We start from the raw sequence: 19,680 nt of genomic DNA, 5'->3' as shown, positions 1-19,680 counted from the left end.
CAATAAAAAGATGCTTTTTGTCAGAAAGTTACACACACAAGTAACACACTGCCATGGTGTGTTAACACTGTTAACACAATGCACTTTGTCAGAAGCGTGTTGGATTTTATCATCAAAGAAAAATCCATAACCTCTCATGTATTTACAGTGTTTCCCTTACATTATATTAGGTGTGCTCACACGTGTTTTCAGTGTGTGTGTGTCTGTGAGCAAATACGTTTGTGCCCTTGATAGCCTCTGTGTAGTTCCTACACTCATAACATCAACGCACTTTGCTCTCATGTCACCCGTCATTAACTACACACATACAAACACACACACGTTCACAATCTCTAATTAGTTGATAGCCAAGTTACCTTAAGGCCACGACCCGAACCTAAACGATACACACAACCAGACCATCAGGAATGATTTCTAGCATTGCTGACGCGTGAAAGTTACAGCGCCCATTTCTGTGGATTTCAATCTCATCATTCATGAGACACGGCACTAAGAAAATACACTTGCATCTCACTGCAAACATGTAAACACAAACACAGCTTGGCGTCTTCACCAACCAGCCCTCCATGAACACTTCAGGGTTTTAATTCCACGCAGGAATGAATGGATTTCAGTCTATCCGTCCTCTTCACTTTATGACCTCTGTTGATTAAGAGTGCTCCTCTTCACTTCTGTGTTAACAACCTCACAGCGAGGACGAGCTCTGGCTGTAGTTTCTGAGTGTCAGTCTGCTGTACCTGGGTGAAGGGGGAGACGGGGGAGGATGGGAGGGGACCGGTGGGAGACACAGATCTGTCTCTGAGACAGGTGAGCCACTGCTGGATGCCAGAGAGTCACGGAATGGTGAAGGAGGAGTCAAAGCGATAAGCTCCTCTTCAAGCTCCACCCTCCTCAGTGGGGATTCGGTGAGGCAGGTGACCAGGCCTCCTCGCATGGGGGATATAGAAGGGGAGGCCTGGGGGTGAGGGGGTGGGAGAGGGTAAGGTGAATGAGGGATGGAGTGAATAGGACAGCCACCACGGCCCCCCAAGCTTGACTCAACCGGGGGGAGTGGCTGCACGTCAGCGAAGGTGGTGAGTGTTGAAGGCATGTGGAGTTCACGAGGTAACAGGTAAGGGTCGCTAGGATGGGGAGACGGGGGCGTGTGTTTGTGCGTGTGTGAGTGCGTTGGAGAGGATGAGAGCATCATGCTGTTGAGCTCACTGATATTGGCAGTGAAGCGGTTTACCACACAACTAATCTGATCCATGAGTGAACTCTGCCCCACTCTCGGGTGGTCGTCAACAGCAACCAAACGGCCGTCAATCCCAGTCACAGCTGAGCCGCTGCTGGGAGGTCCACAGCTGCTGCCGCTGCCACCACTGCAGATGCTACTCGGATACTTCTGAGACTCCTCCCCTAAACCTGCTCCTATCCTCTGGCTGACAGTGCTGATGGGCGAAGGTGTCTGTGGCCGGTATGTGATTGAGTAGCACTCCTCTGCTTCTGAGAGATCGTACAGGGTCTTGTCTGTGCCAGTGTCAGGATGACTGGGCAGGGAGGACATGGACGGAGGGGAAGGCAGGGGAATGTGTGGTGGCAGATCAGCTGTGCCACAGTAACGCTCCTCAGAGGTTTTAGAGAAGGGCTTTATGACGGCAGTCTGATTGTTCTCCTTCTTCTTAATATGGAAGGACAGCCGCTGCCACAGGTGGTTCCCACGTGAGCTGCTGCGCTCGGTCTGAGCCCAGGACACTGACTTACCGTTAGAGCTGCAGGAGAGGAAAGAGGAAATGGGGGAGGGGAATTGAGAGTGGCAATAGTTTTAGCAAATTGGTAAAACTGCAGCAGTGATGACGAAAACAAGAACACACACTAATGAAACAGCCACTCAGAGCAGTGGAAAAACATATTTAGTTGCCTCACTCTTGAACTACTATGTTTTTACACTTTTTTTATGCATCTTGTAAAATAATTGTTTCAGGGAATTGCACACATAATTCAATTTCAAGTTTATCTTGTCTATGAGTAATGGCAATCAAATATAAACAAATGGAGCTTTGAGAACCTGTTTGATTTCTGTACTGATTAATTAAATTATAAATATTTTCAGTCCTAATATTTGTCTGCTCTTCAGTTTTCTTTGTCAGGTTCTCTCTTCCTTTTTTTTTCTTTTTTTTTAATTTTCCTCTGCTTCACATCGGTCACAGTGTTCCGTCCCTCACCACCCCACCTCCTCCATCCTTTTGTCAGGTTAATTAGTGTGATTAATCTATAGTGGAACTCCTGATTAAACCTCACACTTCCTTGTCTGGGGTGAAACAAACTCAGTTCACCCTTGAGGCATACATGGTGATGCTCAGACCCACACATACATCTGGATGCTACATGTGTGGACCTTCACCTACACACTCACACAATGTGGTCCTCCACTTGTTTGATCCCACTGGATGACTCCACATTGTACAGACCCAGCCAGATGTACACTACTAAAGAGAGTACTACATTGATCTTACTAATTTTACTGGCTGGTAAACCAAGCAGTATCAGCAGTTCAAACATGTTGTTCAAACACCAAATGAAATGTTTCTTTCTTTCAAATATTTCTTCTTTACCCTCTGGCCTGCTGAATTTATGTCTGTCTGTGTCTGTTCAGTCTGCACAATGACAGCATCTCAAAGGCAGCAGCTCCCAGCACTGAACAGACAGACAGCCCTGCCAATTACCACCACCCACAGAGGACGACAGGACCAAAAGAGATAGGAATGGGGAGAGAGAAATAAAGGGAACGGAGATGGAAACACTCCTGACATTCAAGAGCGTGATTGAAATCTTGCTTGCCAAGCGGGGTGAGCTGGAGTAGCCTGCTGACAAACGAAAATGTGTTTCTGTCTTTTTCCCCCCTTTTCATTTTGGCCAAGTGGCTGTGCATCACTCTTTTGTGTTTTTTGATCACTTCCATGTCACTGTAGATGACTTGTGATGGCCTTAAACGGGGTGTGAAAGCTATTATGTGTCTGCTTTTCACATTACTCCTTTCTGTTCTGTATCACTTCTGCTCGTCATCTTTATTTCTATATTTCTCTTTCCTATCTTCCTCTTATCGTCCCCTCTTCAGTTCATTCCAGTGCCTCTCCCTCTCTGCCATGTCTCCATTAGGCAATTGTCTGCAGTTCATGTTGGGGTCAGATGAACAGTCAGGAGGACTTAGAGGAGTTCAGGGAATCAATCTCTCAGAGAATTCAGACTCACAGACACACACACAGACACACATGCACACCATAAATAGTCTTAAAGTGGGGCTATTATAGAAATGGTGCCTTGGACTGTAACTGACAAGTAACCTGGTATTAACCTGGCCAGGAAGCCTCTAGTGTATACACACACACAGTCACAGATGTACCTCAGTGTCTCTCCAGTAGAGCCTCTACGTTTCCACAGGTTAACCAGACTAGAAGAACGGCTGGCAGCTGAGGACGATTTGCCATCGCCCACATGCATGCGCACCACTGTGCTAGTGGTAAAGGCACTGCGCACGTTACGCTCTGGTTTGGCCAGAATGATGTACACCTAATATAAAATAATGAAAATGTTCAACAGGTTATTTAAACAGTTGGAAAAATTCATTAAAGAAGCACTCTGCTGATTTCTGGAGACTCTTTGATGATTTGTAATAAATGTTATTTCAAGAAGAGTAATGGAGGCCCTTGATTGTAATAAAAAGAGGATGCTTAAAAGAAACAGCAAATTGTTTGACTGATTAAATTTCTCGTTTTGTCAAAGCTCAGACTTTCTGCTTGAGTCTCCACTGGAATATTTAACTATTATTAAGTGGGTATACGTGATTGTAATTTAAATGGGAGCTTCAAAAAATTAAATTTAAGTTTTTAATAATTCATTTCAAAAAGCTGCCTTGAACATTCTCCTTCAATTACAAGTGGAGTGCTGCCTGTGCATTACCACACTTAAGACAAGGTTAGCTCAGAGGCTGCTGAGCTTTACCATCAACATGAATCAAAACAACAACATGAATAAACACAAAAAGACGTGCTCTATTAATAAAATGTATACAGAAAGATTTTAGTGCTGTTGAGATGTTACTTTGTGGCTGGGTTGAAATTACAACAATATAACAATTAATGAGGCAAAGGTGAGGACACACAGAGATTTAGCTTCAAGCTTACCTTGGGTACAAACATGCAGCACAGAGCCACCGTGGCACTGAGGCTGACACTGAAGCACATGGTGATAATTTTATAGTTGGAGCCAAAATAGATGGGTACAAACGCCAGCCAGATAATACAGGTGGTGTACATTGTAAAGGCAATGTACTTTGCCTCATTGAAATTAGCTGGGACGTTGCGGGTCTTGGAAAAAAGAGAGTAAGGGAGAGAGAGAGTGACACAGAGGGGGGAGAAAGAGGAATAAGTCAAATTTGTTGTTGACATATTAGATGCAAGAGCCCTTCATTTGCTGATCTTAAGAGGTTTTACAGCAGCAACATCACAGTACAGTCATTTCTGATAACTCCTGTGTTTTAGCACTTGGGTTGTCTATACCTTCCAATGTCAAATACTGTGTTACAGAAAAAATGATAGGGCAAAAAAGGGACAATAGTTCACTAATAGTTCAATCACTCTGGCTTGTACCTTGAAGGCATAAAAGGTGCAGCTGAGTATGAGAAGCCCATTGTAACCCAACGGGGCCACCACGCCGAGGTTAGTGGTGTTGCAAATGAGGTTGACCTGGCGGATGCTGGGGTAGTCATGGATCACCTGTAGACACATGGCAAAGACTCAAAGTTCAACAGGGACAATGCTGCATTGCTTCATCGGGAAGACTATGTTGACAGCAAGTATGTGACAACAAAAGCAAATAAACTATTTTCGGTCTGTTCACAAATAGATTCATGTTAACGCAGTCCTAGAAGGATGGTTTAGTTTATAGGCATAGAGCCTACCTCAGGAGGCTCCATGAGGAAAAGAGCCACTATGATGCCCAGCTGTAGCAGTATGAGCAGGAAGGCAATGATAAGCTGGGCACAGGCAGACATGAAGCGAGGTTTCTTTGTACAGATCTTCTTCTTACTTCCTGCCAGAATTCGAGCGATCCGGTTTGTCTGGGGATAGAATACAAAACATCATCAGTGGGTACAGTGAACATGTATGCTAAATATTACCCTATGTTTGTTACATAGTACCATATGAGATGTGGAAAATGACAGGTACTTTCATAAAATACTAGGGTGGATGAACCATCTGCCCATCAAAAAGATGAAGGCAAGGCCTGTACAGACCTATCTATATCACCTCAATTAATGATAATCTATCAGGCGCCTCTGGTTTTGTCCATATTAGTTAAGTCCCCATTTCTCCCTTGACATACAGCTGTATTCTCCTGCTGCTGACTCTGGCATGACTGGGACTGATTGGCATTAGTGTATAGGATGTCAGACCAATGTCTTTGAAGGTAACTCAGCCGTTGTCACATTCAACCATCTGGAAAGTCATTCTTTAAGAGTGTTTGGAAAGAGCAGGCACTGTAATAAAATGTTTGGCAGGTGAGTCGATTAACAATGCACCATCCATTTCATACTTATTTCACAGTTCCTTATTTCAGTCCTTACCTTGGTGACAAGCGCAGAGTAGCTCATGGCAGGTGACAGGCCGATTCCCAGGCGTTGGAGGTAGCAGTGGATGACGTGGGGTTTGGCTATGAGGCTGAAGGTACACAGGTATCCCAGGCAGATCCCTGCTAGAATGATGTAACACAGCTCCCTGCTGGAAGATTTCACCACAGGAGTGTCCCGGAACCTGGACCCACACACATTCAGATATTTATGTAGATAAACAAACACATGTAAGTGATGAAGCACAGACATGTTTGCACTGTTACCTGATGAAGACTGCAGTAACAAAGAATGTTGCCATTAGACCGAGGCAGGCAAAGACCACAGCAGCAATGGGTTCTGGGTCTCCCCAGCGTAGGTACTCCACTGGTATTGGGTCACAGCCTGGAGAAGAATGAAGAGAAATATGTGAAGATATATTTCTCATTATTTTCTCTTGTTTGCATTTTGAATTTGGCTATCAGTGTAGTCAAACAGGCTGCACGGGTAGAGGCTGGAGGCATGTATGATGAGACAGTGGGGAAAGTTACCCGACTCACCAGATTTGTTGCATTGAGAGCGTGCATTCTGTGTGCAATTTCCCCATTGTATGCAATTTCCCCATTGTATGCAATTTCCCCATTGTGGGACTAATAAAGGTTTCTTAAAAGAGCTTGCTTCAAGTTTAGCATTAAACACATCATATTATAACAGTTCTCCTTAAATGGAAATTAATGATTATTTAGTTACAATCAATTGACAGTTATGAGTATTACACCTGTTTCTCAGTATGGCTTCATTATTATCCACTGTTGACTTGTGAAACTCTGCACATACCTTCATTCTGGGTGATTTTGTGTTTAAATATACATACTGCTCCTCTACTAATTTCCTTGTCATTCAGTATTTCTCATCTGTTTCCAGTCACTCATTTCTTTTGCAATACCCCACTGATCAAGACCCTCATGGCCTTGTCTCCTCTAAATCTGTCTTCTTTATTGGATAGAAGATAAAGTGTCATTAATTAAAGGGACAGTTCTACTTATAATCTGTCTTGATACTTACTGAAATTATCAAGCTACTGCAAAAGACAGAGTGCACAAGACTCTCACAAGACTAAGATTTTTAATTTCTTGCTTTACTTCATTTCTCTCTAACACAGCCACACACACCACACACACAGAGTACAGCACTGCCAATTACAAAACGAGAGAAGAGTCATTAAACAAGACTTAAGCATTCTAATAACTCAATCTTTAACATGTTTAACAGGGTTTATTAGATCAGTGTGGTTGGGTCTTGGGGCATAAAATGCAACCTAACTGCTGACTAGGAGTTAAGGAGATGGGAAAACGTCAGATGGGAGAATTCAGCATGGGGCCCAGTTCCAGGCTTTTATCACTAAGAAACAGCTTTTCAATGAATCAATCTAAAAAAACAGAAAATAAACCTTCATGAATGTGTAAACTCAAAGCGGCTTTAACAAAATGAAACTCAACTGTTTAACATAACAGACATACTGTAATGCTAAATTACTACTTAATCCCCCCCTTTAAAAAAACAAGGGCTACAGAAACTCTGTAAACACCACCCACCCGTGAAAATGCAAGGTGGGAGGAAACTCCAATTATTCCTGCCCACATAAATCTAGATGCTGTACTGAAAATCCCAGACCAGTATTTTTTTCCTCACAGGCTTTTTGAAAAGCAGTGGCTACGTCAGCATTTTAATACTTAATTAGTTCACAGTCCCAGCAGAAGTATGTTTACAGTTTGACCACAAGCCAAACTAGTACATTAGGGATAAAGGACCATTTGGAGAGTTGAGTCAATATAAAGTTTTGAGCAAACTCCTTCAAACATTCTCAGACTCAGACTGTGGAACTTTTGCCGATCAGTGGAGAGACTCAAATCCCAAAGCTAATCCTCCCTTTTTTCTGCACCTCTCACTCTCAGTGGCTGCTGCTTGTGTCAGAGTCTCTGTTCGTCTCCATTTCTCTTTCAGACTCACTTTTACCATCACTTTATGTTTCCAAGTCACTTTTCTCACAGGCTTTTTCTTGTTTTTGCTCTACTGCTGCCTCAAACACAATCCTTTCTGTAGTTTTCACACCCACTTTACCTCAATAGGGGAACCTTGCTCTACCCTGTCTCTCTGTGCCTCTTTATCCTTTTCTCTCTTCATCTCCTACACTTTTTATGTCCTTACTTTTGGCCTGAGGGAAGGAGATCACAATGTCTGTTAGAGGAACAGGGCAAGCGGTTTGTTTACACCTCATTATTATTGTTCCATATAGTCCCACAGGGGGACATGCAGCACTTAATGTTGATTAAATGAGACACACTCAAGTCACAACACACACAAACACACTTTATACACTAACACATAACTACAATCAGCCTCCTGTTCTTTACTGTCTTGTTACTTCTGTTGTCAGCTTTCTATTTATCACTTTCACACTGGTTTACCCCCCTGTTTTAGTTAAAAGACTCTTCTGTTTCTGGCAGTGAAGCTCCATCTGAATTTTCAGCGGGGCTCGATTCATGTTTTAATCATTACGCTTGGTGAGGAGATACATAATGAGCAGCTGAAAGCATAACAAGGCAATATCCAACCGCTTCTAACGCAATGGAGGGGAAATAAATTTTCATCGCAACCGAATTGTATTTGCATAGAAAGCTGCTCTTGATGCAGAATAATTAAAACACTACTGACCATGTCAGTTACAAATTGAAGAGATGAGAGAGACAGAGGGAGTGGATGGGAGGCTGAAATCGAGGGACTCTCTGTTAGTGTCAGTTCCTCTCTCTAGTATAGCTGGTGTAAGATTTACTGTATAATAATATGCGGTAACAACAGGATCAAGGGGGTAAAGAATCTGAATCTACAGGAAGAATCTGTATGGTCCCAATAATGTCCATGAACGTGCACTTTGCATGTTTATTAAAATATACGAATTAAAAAAAATCCTGATTAACAGTACACCTGACCTGAGGCATGATCTGCAGTCAGCATACAGCTGTTAGCGCCTGCATAATCAGAGATTACATAGGAAGCTCTCTGCATATCACTTTGATCAATTCTGCAGCTATTGACTGCTGCACTGCACTCTTGTGTTGCATTCCTGGCTAGTCTGAATACCATGTATATAGTACCACAACTGAGAACAATAAAGTTGTATTAAATGTTATGAAAGTGTCAACTAACTGTTAATAGTCTCCATCTTTTTTGGCTAATAGAACACGTTCTTTATGGATATTTGCATAGCACTGTAACCCCCATTTTGGTTAGCTCTAATTCATTTGTCACAATCAGTTTACACATTGGTAAAAGAAAAAAAAGTGATTCATACTCTTGTATATTACACTGTGGAACACCTAAATACACTGCAGTTATTCTATATAGGTATTTCCTTAGTGAAGTGATTCCTTTACTGTCTCTGAAATGTTATAAATAAACCTCCAAACACAAACATACAGACACTGACCTGTAAGGTCATCAGTAGGCCAGGATCCCAGTTCACAGGCTCGACATGTGTACTCGTCAAACACAAACTCGTTTTCTTTACAGGGAGTGCACGTCCAGCAGCAGCTCACCTCACCTTTACGGATCACCTGGAAAAGACAGAACACCTACTGTCTATGTCTACATACAGCAGTCTGAGAGAGCAATGAAAAAACACTCATCCCTTTAGGATGTTAAACAAGAGCAAGGGACAATGTAACCAAACAGAGGACCTCAGGGATAATACGGGGTGATAAAAGCCTAAATGAAAGCTGGTGTTAAACCATGCAGAAATTAAATGAGTTTTATTGCTCATCATTTAAATAGCCTGTAATCCATTATATTACTGTATGTAACTCCTTTTAAAAAGTCAAACAATTATAAACTGGACAGCGATTATCATTTAAACATGTGTAATGTTACCAACACTGTACAGCTTACCTTAATCTGTCCTTTGTCACAGGGTTCGCTACAGACTGACTTAATGATGGACTCTTTGCTGGACCAGATTTCATCATCATCTATTTTCAAGCCGCTGTTGTCCCAACTGCCAACATTAATGTAGTCGTAGTAGTCCTTGCCCATCTTTTTGAAATTCATTATTTCATACCTATTAAAAAACAAGGGAAATACACACAGTGGACATGACCCACATGAACAAGCACATTAACCATCCACTACAGAACAATGCCTACCTGCCAGGTGAGTCTCCATTCTCATCAAACAAAATTCCCTCCCCTGAAACACCGGTGAAGTTGGTTTTCATCAGAAAGTCCAGCAGTGTAGCACCATCTATAGGTCGCATGGCATCACACAGCCCCTTAAAACAGCATAACATTGTTTCATGTTAGTGTATTTATGAATGACCATTGCACAACAAGGTCAATACATCAAGCTTTGCTCACTGGGAGCCCGGCAACAAACCTGATCAGAGATGCGAGTCAGGGGGTGTTTAGACACCTGCACACTGACCAAAGACAGGCAACACTTGATTTCTCACATGGATGTGACGCACTCTCTGGTTTGTGTGTGCCCAATAATGATAATGAGCCTACATTTCAAAGCTTATACTTGAGGACCTTACATTTGACTGTTGACTTTGGACTTTCCTCCACAGTCACCTGACCCCCGCTTTCGACTGAATTCCCCAAAAGCCATAAGTGGTAATAAACAGTTACTGAAGAAGGTAGTAAAGCATAGTCTTGAGTGTTCTTAGCAAAGTGTAATGTGATAGAGGATACAAAGTCTACAATGACACAGCAGCAATACTGATCTGTCCCACACTGCTCTGTCCTAGTAGTTCCTTCCATTTCTCCATCAGAGCAGCACCTACCTGATAGCCTGGGCAAAGTGCCCGTTGCATGTTATGCAGTCCATATGCCATGGAGTAGATGGCATTAATGACAAACCCCATCTTAGTGTCCTGTGCATACTGCTGCCGAAGGGTCTCTCGCTCTGCAGAGGTGGATTGGTAGAGAAGAGAGGGTGGAGGGGAAGGGTGAAAAGCAAAAAGCAGGTATATCAGAGAAACTCTTAGTTCCCTTTCTAGTTTTATGAAACATCAAAGACCTCACTCTTTCCTCTTCTCCATCAGTTACTTCCCACCTCCACATCTCATTTCTTTCTGTCTCTTTCTGTGTCCCGTTCATTTGTATTTCACGTCCCATTTCATTAGAATACATGAGACATGACTCCCTTTGATGCAGCGCTCACATACTGTTTTGCCTATGAATGCTGTGAACGAAACACAGAGAGAAAGATGGCGGGAGATGAATACAAAGATGAAAATAAAGGGAGGTTCACTTGCAGCCTCGAGAGATATCTCAAGATGAACCAGAACCCTTTGTGTATCCATATGGTCTGTGTGTAGGTGTGAGTGGTACTGTAGCTGTTGACCCAAACAATGGTGCTTTCTCTGTTGTCTTACCTCTGTAAGACAATAGAGCTGTCTACCTCAGCTGCACATTTCTGGTCTAAAAAATAACAACCTTGTATTAAAAAAATGCCTAACTATTTTATTTGTGTCTGCACTTACTGCTACAGGTGCGGTTGTACTTGCTGCTTTCCTGTGGGTGGCCTTTCAGCCGACAGTGAAAACGGTGCTGCCAGAACTCTGTAAACCAAGGGTTCCTGTGGTTGTTTTCAGGACGAAGTTTAAGGTAGTATTCATCAAACCACTTCACGTCAGCAGACTGGAGCTTGATAGTGATACCGCCGGCCGCTTCCCTAACATAGCCATCTGTCACATCATAGCGGTCTGCCCATCCGTCACTACAGAGAAACACATAAAAAAACAGACACATTGGCCAACTCTGCTATCCCATTCAATTGTGTTTCACATCAAAACAATATTTCTTGAGTATTCTGCATAGGCTGCTTAACTAATAATAAATATATAAATTGAAGGACTCTGACATCTAACTATTGTAAGTGGAAATAACAGCGATTAGTCTGTCAGTATGCTATAGACACACTTCATTCTTTTGATTGGTTATCATATAGAAGGCACGTGTCATTCTCTAATGTGAATCCACACATTAACACAATAGAAGGTATTCACTTCATGAGGGACTTCAGCCTCCTCACAAGAGTCGAGAAACCAAGAGAAAGATAAACACAAAAGCAGGAGAGCAACCAATCTGAGAGGTACCCTGTGGAAGAAGGCACCATGATTTTCAGAGTGAGAGGACGTGTGAGGTGGCTCTTACATCATTATGGACAATGTCCAAATTGTTGCTGAGAAACTACTATGCACTAAAGACACACGTACACACACACACTCACACACTCTCTCACACACACTCACAGCAGCCGGGTGTTGAGATGATCTAGGTCAAACTGAGTATTTTGGCTGCAGCTCAGCAGCCATGCCTGTCAGACACCAGCAGATGAATATAACTACCTCACTATGCTCACACACAAAATACACACTGTGAGGATGTGCTGCTGCAGTTTTTGTGGTGGTGGGGTAAAAGACTTGGGTTTGCTGCTCCTGAAGGAAGAACAGATGGCAAAATGAGTGTGTGAGGGAGAGATAATGAGAGAGAAGTGAATGTGAATGACAAAGCTTTTCTTCTTCTTCCCTTTCACAGCTACTGCCAACATAGCCTCAAGCAACACAATGATCCTCAGCTCTTCCAGTGGAAATGATGGAAATGAGAAAGAACCTTTTTTCCTTCTTTCCTGCCCTCTTTCTTTGTCTCTCTCTCTTTTGCTCTTAGCCTCCAGAGAACAAAACTAATTTTCTTCTACAGCAGTTCTTGCAGTCTCGGTCTGATTAGAGTTTGTGTCTATGTGTGTGTGTCCAAGTGTATCTCCCTAACCGTCTGTCTCTTTTTTTCTGTCATTGCTGTTGTCACCCTCAGCCTCTGAGTGGTGGTCATAAATAACAATAGAAACATTTCAAGATTGCTCCATTACCTAAATAAATCAGAATATAATACGTGTAAATGGATGATATATTATTTGGAAGAAACAGGTTGCCGGTATGATGGTGGTTCTGCTGCCAAGACTCGTTTTAATGAATTATCCAAGATTTTATTTTTTCATTTCAGGCAATAGTTCTTCTTGATTTAAAAGCATATCTCTGAAAATAACTCTTGTAAGTCAGCGGAGCTTGAAATACTTTCGACATAGAGGATGGCATATTAATAAGTAGTTCTCCTCAGAGAAAGAAATGGACACATGGAATAGTGGGAATTTGCTTCTATCTGTGCATAACACAATGTTGTACTGACACTATAAGAGACACAGTGGGTGGGTGTGTGAGAGAGGCAGAGAAGAAATATTATCAATGAGAAAAAAATAGAATCAAAAAGATTGAGAGGCAGAGGCAGTGAAAACAGAAAACCTCACTGAACATTCAGCACTCTGGTCCTCATGTCATCAATAGGTCTCTACTTACAGGTTTCTCTTCATCTGTATCTTGTACCCTCTCTCATTAACACCATCAGCTTCCCCCTGAGCCTGTTCACTCTGTTTTTCCATCCTCCCCTTCTTTTTCATCCTCCAACTCTGTCACATTCCACTGCATCCATCTGTCAATATGTCCTTTCCATGGGCTCAGCACTTCCTATAAATAATATCCCACGTACCCATGCTGGGGATATTTTATCTCTTTCGAGCTGCATTTGTTTGTTTCTTATTTCCTTCTTTTAGTTTGTAAAATTATTTTTCTCCCTTTCATTCTTTGGCTTGTCAGCTGTTTGGCAAGTTTCCCAGCAGGGTGCACCTGCAGAGGCCAAAAATGACTTCCAGAACTGGCCACATACACAAACAGGTTCACAACCACTGCTGCTTTAATCAGTTCAAAGGGAAAGGTTTGTAATTTTACACTTGTGTTGCTGAGGTGTTGCACCCAATATGTGCCCTTAACCTTGTTTCTCCTTGTACTCTCTCACTAACTGCATAACTTTTACTACAATGTGCTGTCTGTCCTGGCAGAGAAATTAAAAATAGACACTTATAACTGCAGGAAATGGAAGATCTGCAGTGTTTCATCAACATTTTAATTGTCCCTTCAGGAAGTAATGTGATCAGTTAGCTCTCCTGAACAAGCAAAGCAAATTCTGTTTGCTTTGCTCTGTTCTCTGTCTTTAATTAGATAATTAATAAATGAATAAATATTCTTATTTATCACAAGGACTCCTACACATGTTGAAAAATAGAAAATGCATCCACAATTTTATCAGATTTATTTTTAACTGACACATTTAGAGAATTGTTTATCAATAGCTGGTCTAGGCTCTGCTTCTAAGAGACACAATGTAACCAAGTAATTTGCAGCATCTCACAAGGATTGTGCACAAGTTGTAGCTTGGTGACCTGCCTAGTTATTTGATGCAGATTATCTCTGCATCTGTATAAACATACAGAGAAGCTTTGCTGACTCAGTACACCTGCAAGTTCATGCGAAGAACAATTACATTATTATCAAAGCTAACAGACTCAACTCTTTGTTTACAGTCTACAGAGTGTGGGCAAACCATGGCAGGGCATGCATTGTTTTATAAAGGGTGAAAATGAGTTTATGTGACTGGTAATGATTGACAGTAGCTTCAAACGCACACTGATAATGTATGGTAATTGATTCCTCCCAGTCTCACCTTATTTAAGTACACGACAGGCACGGTGCTTTTATCCAAGCACAAAAGTACCAGAGGTGCAGTGGAAGGCTCTGTGAATACTACGGAGCTCATGGAACATTGTACTCTTTGCCCTCTTCATGACTGGACTCTATAGGGTCTTACGTACATGCTGAAAGGATTTTGACCAAACATACATAAAAATAAACACCAGATCAACATTATTGATATGTAACTGTGTGGGCAGAAGTGGGAAGAAGTGTTCAGTGTATATCTACACATGTACTGTAAACTGTGAGCAATGGATGAATGTGTGTCTGTGTGTGTGTGTTTGCGTAGGTGTGTGTGTCATTTTGCGTTAGCCTGATCAATCATTCACTCCCTTGCTGATCACAATAACTGTTTTAAATGACATCCTGGCTCTCTCTTCGTCTCTCTCCACACGTCTAGGAGCCCAAGGCCGTTGCCATGGTTTCCAGCCCACGCTCAACCTGCTGTCTGTACTTTGTGTCTCATTAGAAGCACACTGGATTTTAAGTATATGCACACACAGACACACTCCCTCTCTCTCTCAGTCACACACACACTTGCTTTCTATTCACTATTCAATTAACATTAGGCACCCTGTCTCTACTAATATTGGAAACGCTATTTGCATAATAGTACAGTATGCCAGTGTTGTAGGCCACTGCACTAGCTTAAGCAGAACTTTTACAAACCAATTCTACGCACTGAGGCCTGGGGCAATTGCCTTTCCATTCTGTTCATTCAGAGTATAAATGGAAACTGGAACTCATTTGCGAATGATTATTAACTTCCAGTTGTCTCCTTCTTGGTTATGAAATCTGTCTTCAGCCAGACATTCCAGACTCTTACAATTCTAGAGAAAGTTTGCCAGGTGGATTTGTTCACCGGGCCAATAAACACACCAAGTACATGCATTTTTAAGGCAACTTGATGCTACATCCATCCCAGAGTGCAATAACATTTTAACACACAAAACAGGGAAGTTATCAAATACTGCAGCATAGCTTTCTGCAGCACAATATTGTGTCAATGTAGCACCCGTCTCTCTCTCTCTCTCTCTCTCTCTCTCTCTCTCTCTGTCAAAACAAACAACCTCAGATTTGTCTTTTGTCCCTTTAAATCATCGAAGCTTGATAATAGTGTTTTAAATCAGTATTACGCAACTATTGCACCTGCTTGCTCTGTATCTATAGGAATGATATGTGTAGGATTATGTCAGATAAGACAACAACGTGTACATAGTAAAGATTACACTTAAAATACTGTGACGGTATTAAAACAAGAGCTGTGTATTTTAAATCCAGTCCCGAGCTGAGTGTATCATTACACCCCCACAGCTAAACAAAGCTATCCCTGTTCAACATTTTATCTAAATGAAAATGGGCTGGTTGTAGTACCACAGTGATTGAGAATAAACAGCTTAGAGTAAATGTTCATTTGTGTTATTTGTTTTCCTTTGACCTCAGTCGTGCTCTGCTTGGTCACAATAAAGCTGCAGGTCCTTTGGCAAATATATACTCGTGCATGTTCAATGACATAATAGACATTTTATTTTTAGTATTGGTACAGAATTATGGGGAATAATTATGTAATTTCATTAAAATCACCTGTGATTATTTTTTTGTTAGGCAGATTATGACATTTTGTCATGTTGGTTTAAAATCTGGGGGATTTGAAACGAAAACCAACACAGAGAGGGACAGGAACTCCAAGAGCTTGGTAAACCACAGACTTTGTATTGGCAAAACATTTGAAGCTGATCTGAAATTGTGCTGCCAATAGGTCACTTTAGTAATTAATGTCTGAGTTCAATAATAACAACATGCCATCCGACCCCAACCCACCCGCTCTCTAGCTGCCATGGCAACCTGGCTAAGATTCTAAATGAGCATCTGCTGCTTACAGCCATAAAGACCACATGCACAATACATACACACATACCAGAAGTTCGGCAACAAAATCTGACCGCATTAATTAGCTAGACACACAATATGCAAGGGATATGAATACAGGGCACAGCAATGGATGGAGAGAGCAGAGAAAAAATGTGCTTCAAAAATTTGAAGCACATTAACAGGTGTCAATTATTATCCACCTCAGAGACACCTCATCTATCACCAGCCTCATCCAAGCAGAGGTCAAAGTTCACTGTGACAACAACAAAACCCATGAGCCAATTGCCAGAGATGTCTCACAAGCATCGACACATGGTGGTGCAGAACTCTGAGTGTGTGACATGGAGAGAGAACGCGTGTGTATCCAACTGTGTCATTTTCTGAGTGATCGTAACACTTTACACGCCTATCATTCAATAACACACACACAAGTAACAAAACAGACAGTGCCTGCTTACCGTGGCAGCAGGTTCACTTTTACTCATCTATCGATATCATGCTTCATTACCCTGTGTCTTTGTTTTTCTGACAGTCTCTCACCCCTCCTTGTCTTTTCTCCCCCACAGCTGGATGCCCTCCGTCTTTATCTTTTCCAATTTCATGCGAGTCTAGTTGTAGGTTACATTAACCTGACTTTTACATACAATATGCACTAACATTAGAAATATCCCCACCTCCTCAAATCTCTACAAAAATTACATGGACAGACGGACACACTCATTTTGTCACACTCTCCCACACACACTTTGTTAAGTCAAGAGCAGGCATACAGAGTGTTTCAGATTGTGGCAACCTTTTTGATTTCCCCTTGGAGTCAGACAGCAGCCACTTCATTTCATATGTGACCAACAAATCAGATGGACACAAAAGAAGCTGGCAATGCAGGCAAAAATATTTAAGAGAAAAAAATGAGAAGAGACGTTGTAGTGATGCAAACTAACCAAATAACTGCAAACCTTTAGCATGCTAACTTTAGCAATGTGTATTAACCTTTAGGGCCTGCTGAAACTTCACTCCATATCCATTTGACATTGGGAAAATGTCCTTCTTGCATAATATGTCAAATGCTGCTTTGTGGACATCAAACCACATCACAAGGGGACAAAACTGTGGTTTAAGTCATTTACATTAAGTCTAAAAAAATGTGATGCAGTTGTGGATAAAATTTTATTTATTTATTTATTTATTTTATTTTAGATACTGTATTCGTTACGGCTGCTGCACAAGCAGTGTCATACAATGACTAGCAAGGCACGCCACAGGCTAGGGTGAAGTGTCTTGCCCAAGAACACACAACAGTGACTAGGGAGGAGTTGGGATCAAACCACCAACCTTCCGGTTATTGGACAACCCTGCTATCCCACTGCGATACTATCCACTATACTAACGAGGAATGCATATTCATTACAAAAATAAAACTATTCCAGTGTATTCTTATGAACTGAACCCCTTCACATTATGAACAGGCTGTGCAAAGGTGCTTTTCACATATGTTGTTTGCTGTATCACAAGCTTTATATATAATAAGGCCCAATGTAGAACGTATGTAACCAGTGTGTAGTTTGATCAAAAACTACACACTGGTTACATTCACTGGTTAAATTCACACAAGACCTATTCAAATAACTGTGTTGCCGATAAAAACAGGAACCAAATGAATGATCACATTTACATTTACACACAGGAACAGTACTACCGCAAAAACAGATAAAATATGTAAAAAGCAGGCTGAGCAGTCTCAATTTTAACACAGTCTTTGATTTTAATAAATGATATTTCAAATGTTTTTTGATTTATTTTAATGTATGTTAATCAGGCTTTGTCTGGATGTTGTTACATATGTGAGGAGCGCACACAGAGATGGTTTGACAACATACATATACATGGCTTCACAAAAAAAGTCATATCTGCTTTTGAAAGGTGTGTGGCTATGAGTTTTAAAGGTCTACTCTGACTTTACATCTCAATATATTTTTTCTAGTATATACTGTAGCAGCCGATTCAGTGGAGAAGCAACAACTGAGCAGATTGGATGATTAAAAAAAAGGAGAGACAATGGGATCTATAAGTTAAATGCACAGAGGAGCGAGAAGCTTTAAGACCACAAAAATCCAGAGACAGAAGATGAGACAGAGAGGGAGAAGATAAAGTGACTTATGATGTCTAGGGAACAGAATGAGAATCAAAAAGGAGACAGCACTGTTCTGTAAGGCTGTATCACTATGAGAACAAGGTTTAGAGGGAAAAAGAACGTTAGAGGTGAGAGAGCGAGAAAACTGGAGGAATGATGTCAGGGGGAGGCTGTATATTCTGCCTATTCCTCCTGGTCTGGCCTCATCACTTTTTATTGCTTCACACATAAAAGTGTCATCTCTCATATGCAGCACACCAGACATTGTAATATCACCTGCTGAGGTAATACACCACTAGTGTAACATTGCTCTCTCCCCAGGCTTTTCTTATTTCTGCTTTATCTTTAGCACCATGGTGGCCTTTGAGTCTTTTGCTGATCCTCTCTCCGTCTCAGTTTTTCTCACTTTCTACATCCAAGGAGCTCCACGCTGAAGCAAAGACATTTAGCTGACAACGAAAAGCAATGGCCCCACTCTGAGCCCATAATGCAAGGTGAGTCTGAAATTAAATGACGCAATTATCTGGAAAATTAATTTACATTTCAAACAGGCCAAATGAATTTTGGTTGTTGGATAAGACACACGGAATAATTACAGCAATCTGTGACTCATCAGCACACATACAATATGTGAGTAATGTACTGTATAAAGACATACTTTTAACATCCTTTGTGTTAGTGTGCACCATTACCAGACAACAGCCAGCCTGTGTGATGATCTGCTGGATGAAGCCACCACATTCTAGACATATGCTCTCATACCAAGTCACTGGTTTCTAGATCTCTGCATGCACACACTCTTCTTACACACATGCAAGCACACAGCCATTAATGGACAATCTTGTGTAACCTAATGATGGGTCCATGGCCTAGAAGCAGCTAGAGCTATTCCCTGCTTTACACGACGGCAACAATTATACTGGTTAGGGCAGCATATGTGTGCGTGCACATATATACACACACAGCTAGTCTGTCAGTTTGACAGCAAGGATTAGCAAGAAGAGGTGCAGCTAATGCGCAGTAACGAGACATCCAGCTTATCGCTCACAAAATCATGTGTGTGAGAGAGAGAAAGTGAGAGAGAGCGGGAGAGAGCAACAGACGGATCTACAGCAAATTAGCTGCATGTTATTCTAGACTTTAATGACCTCCTCACATGTCAGTGATACCAACACACCCCAACCAATACTGCTCTCTTTCTCTGTCTTTTATTCTTAACATCTAAATGCTTTTTTGCATGGAGGTTAAGCATAGATGCACACAGGCTACCACAAGACACTAATTAAACTAATAACAAATAATGATAATGACAGCAATGAGTGCAATTTCAAATACGTAGCATAGCATAACATAACGTGCAGCACATAGCTGCAAGTAAGCAAGAACTGTTACATAAATGTATGATTATGGACTACACGTGGATTTACAAGGGTATCATTAGACAGATGCCTT

The 19,680-nt window shown here is 41.5% G+C and overlaps 1 protein-coding gene across 1 annotated transcript in view; it reads right to left on the bottom strand.

The window, feature by feature from the left end:
* Positions 1 to 375: 375 nt before the first annotated feature.
* grm5b (glutamate receptor, metabotropic 5b) overlaps positions 376 to 19,680 on the bottom strand; it is a 41,141-nt gene continuing 21,836 nt past the window's right edge. The window contains exons 6-17 of the mRNA XM_028419071.1: positions 11,127 to 11,362; positions 10,425 to 10,546; positions 9,787 to 9,911; positions 9,533 to 9,701; positions 9,075 to 9,201; positions 5,875 to 5,992; positions 5,606 to 5,792; positions 4,940 to 5,098; positions 4,629 to 4,754; positions 4,164 to 4,346; positions 3,383 to 3,549; positions 376 to 1,751 (exon numbers count right to left, since the gene is read on the bottom strand). Of these exons, the coding sequence (XP_028274872.1) occupies positions 686 to 1,751; positions 3,383 to 3,549; positions 4,164 to 4,346; positions 4,629 to 4,754; positions 4,940 to 5,098; positions 5,606 to 5,792; positions 5,875 to 5,992; positions 9,075 to 9,201; positions 9,533 to 9,701; positions 9,787 to 9,911; positions 10,425 to 10,546; positions 11,127 to 11,362 (2,785 nt within the window). The 3' untranslated portion in view covers positions 376 to 685. The remainder of the gene's footprint in view (positions 1,752 to 3,382; positions 3,550 to 4,163; positions 4,347 to 4,628; positions 4,755 to 4,939; positions 5,099 to 5,605; positions 5,793 to 5,874; positions 5,993 to 9,074; positions 9,202 to 9,532; positions 9,702 to 9,786; positions 9,912 to 10,424; positions 10,547 to 11,126; positions 11,363 to 19,680) is intronic.

This window comes from Parambassis ranga, chromosome 13, assembly GCF_900634625.1.
Source record: "Parambassis ranga chromosome 13, fParRan2.1, whole genome shotgun sequence".
Classification (NCBI taxonomy): Eukaryota; Metazoa; Chordata; class Actinopteri; family Ambassidae; genus Parambassis; species Parambassis ranga.
This window is presented reverse-complemented; position numbering and strand designations above follow the sequence as displayed.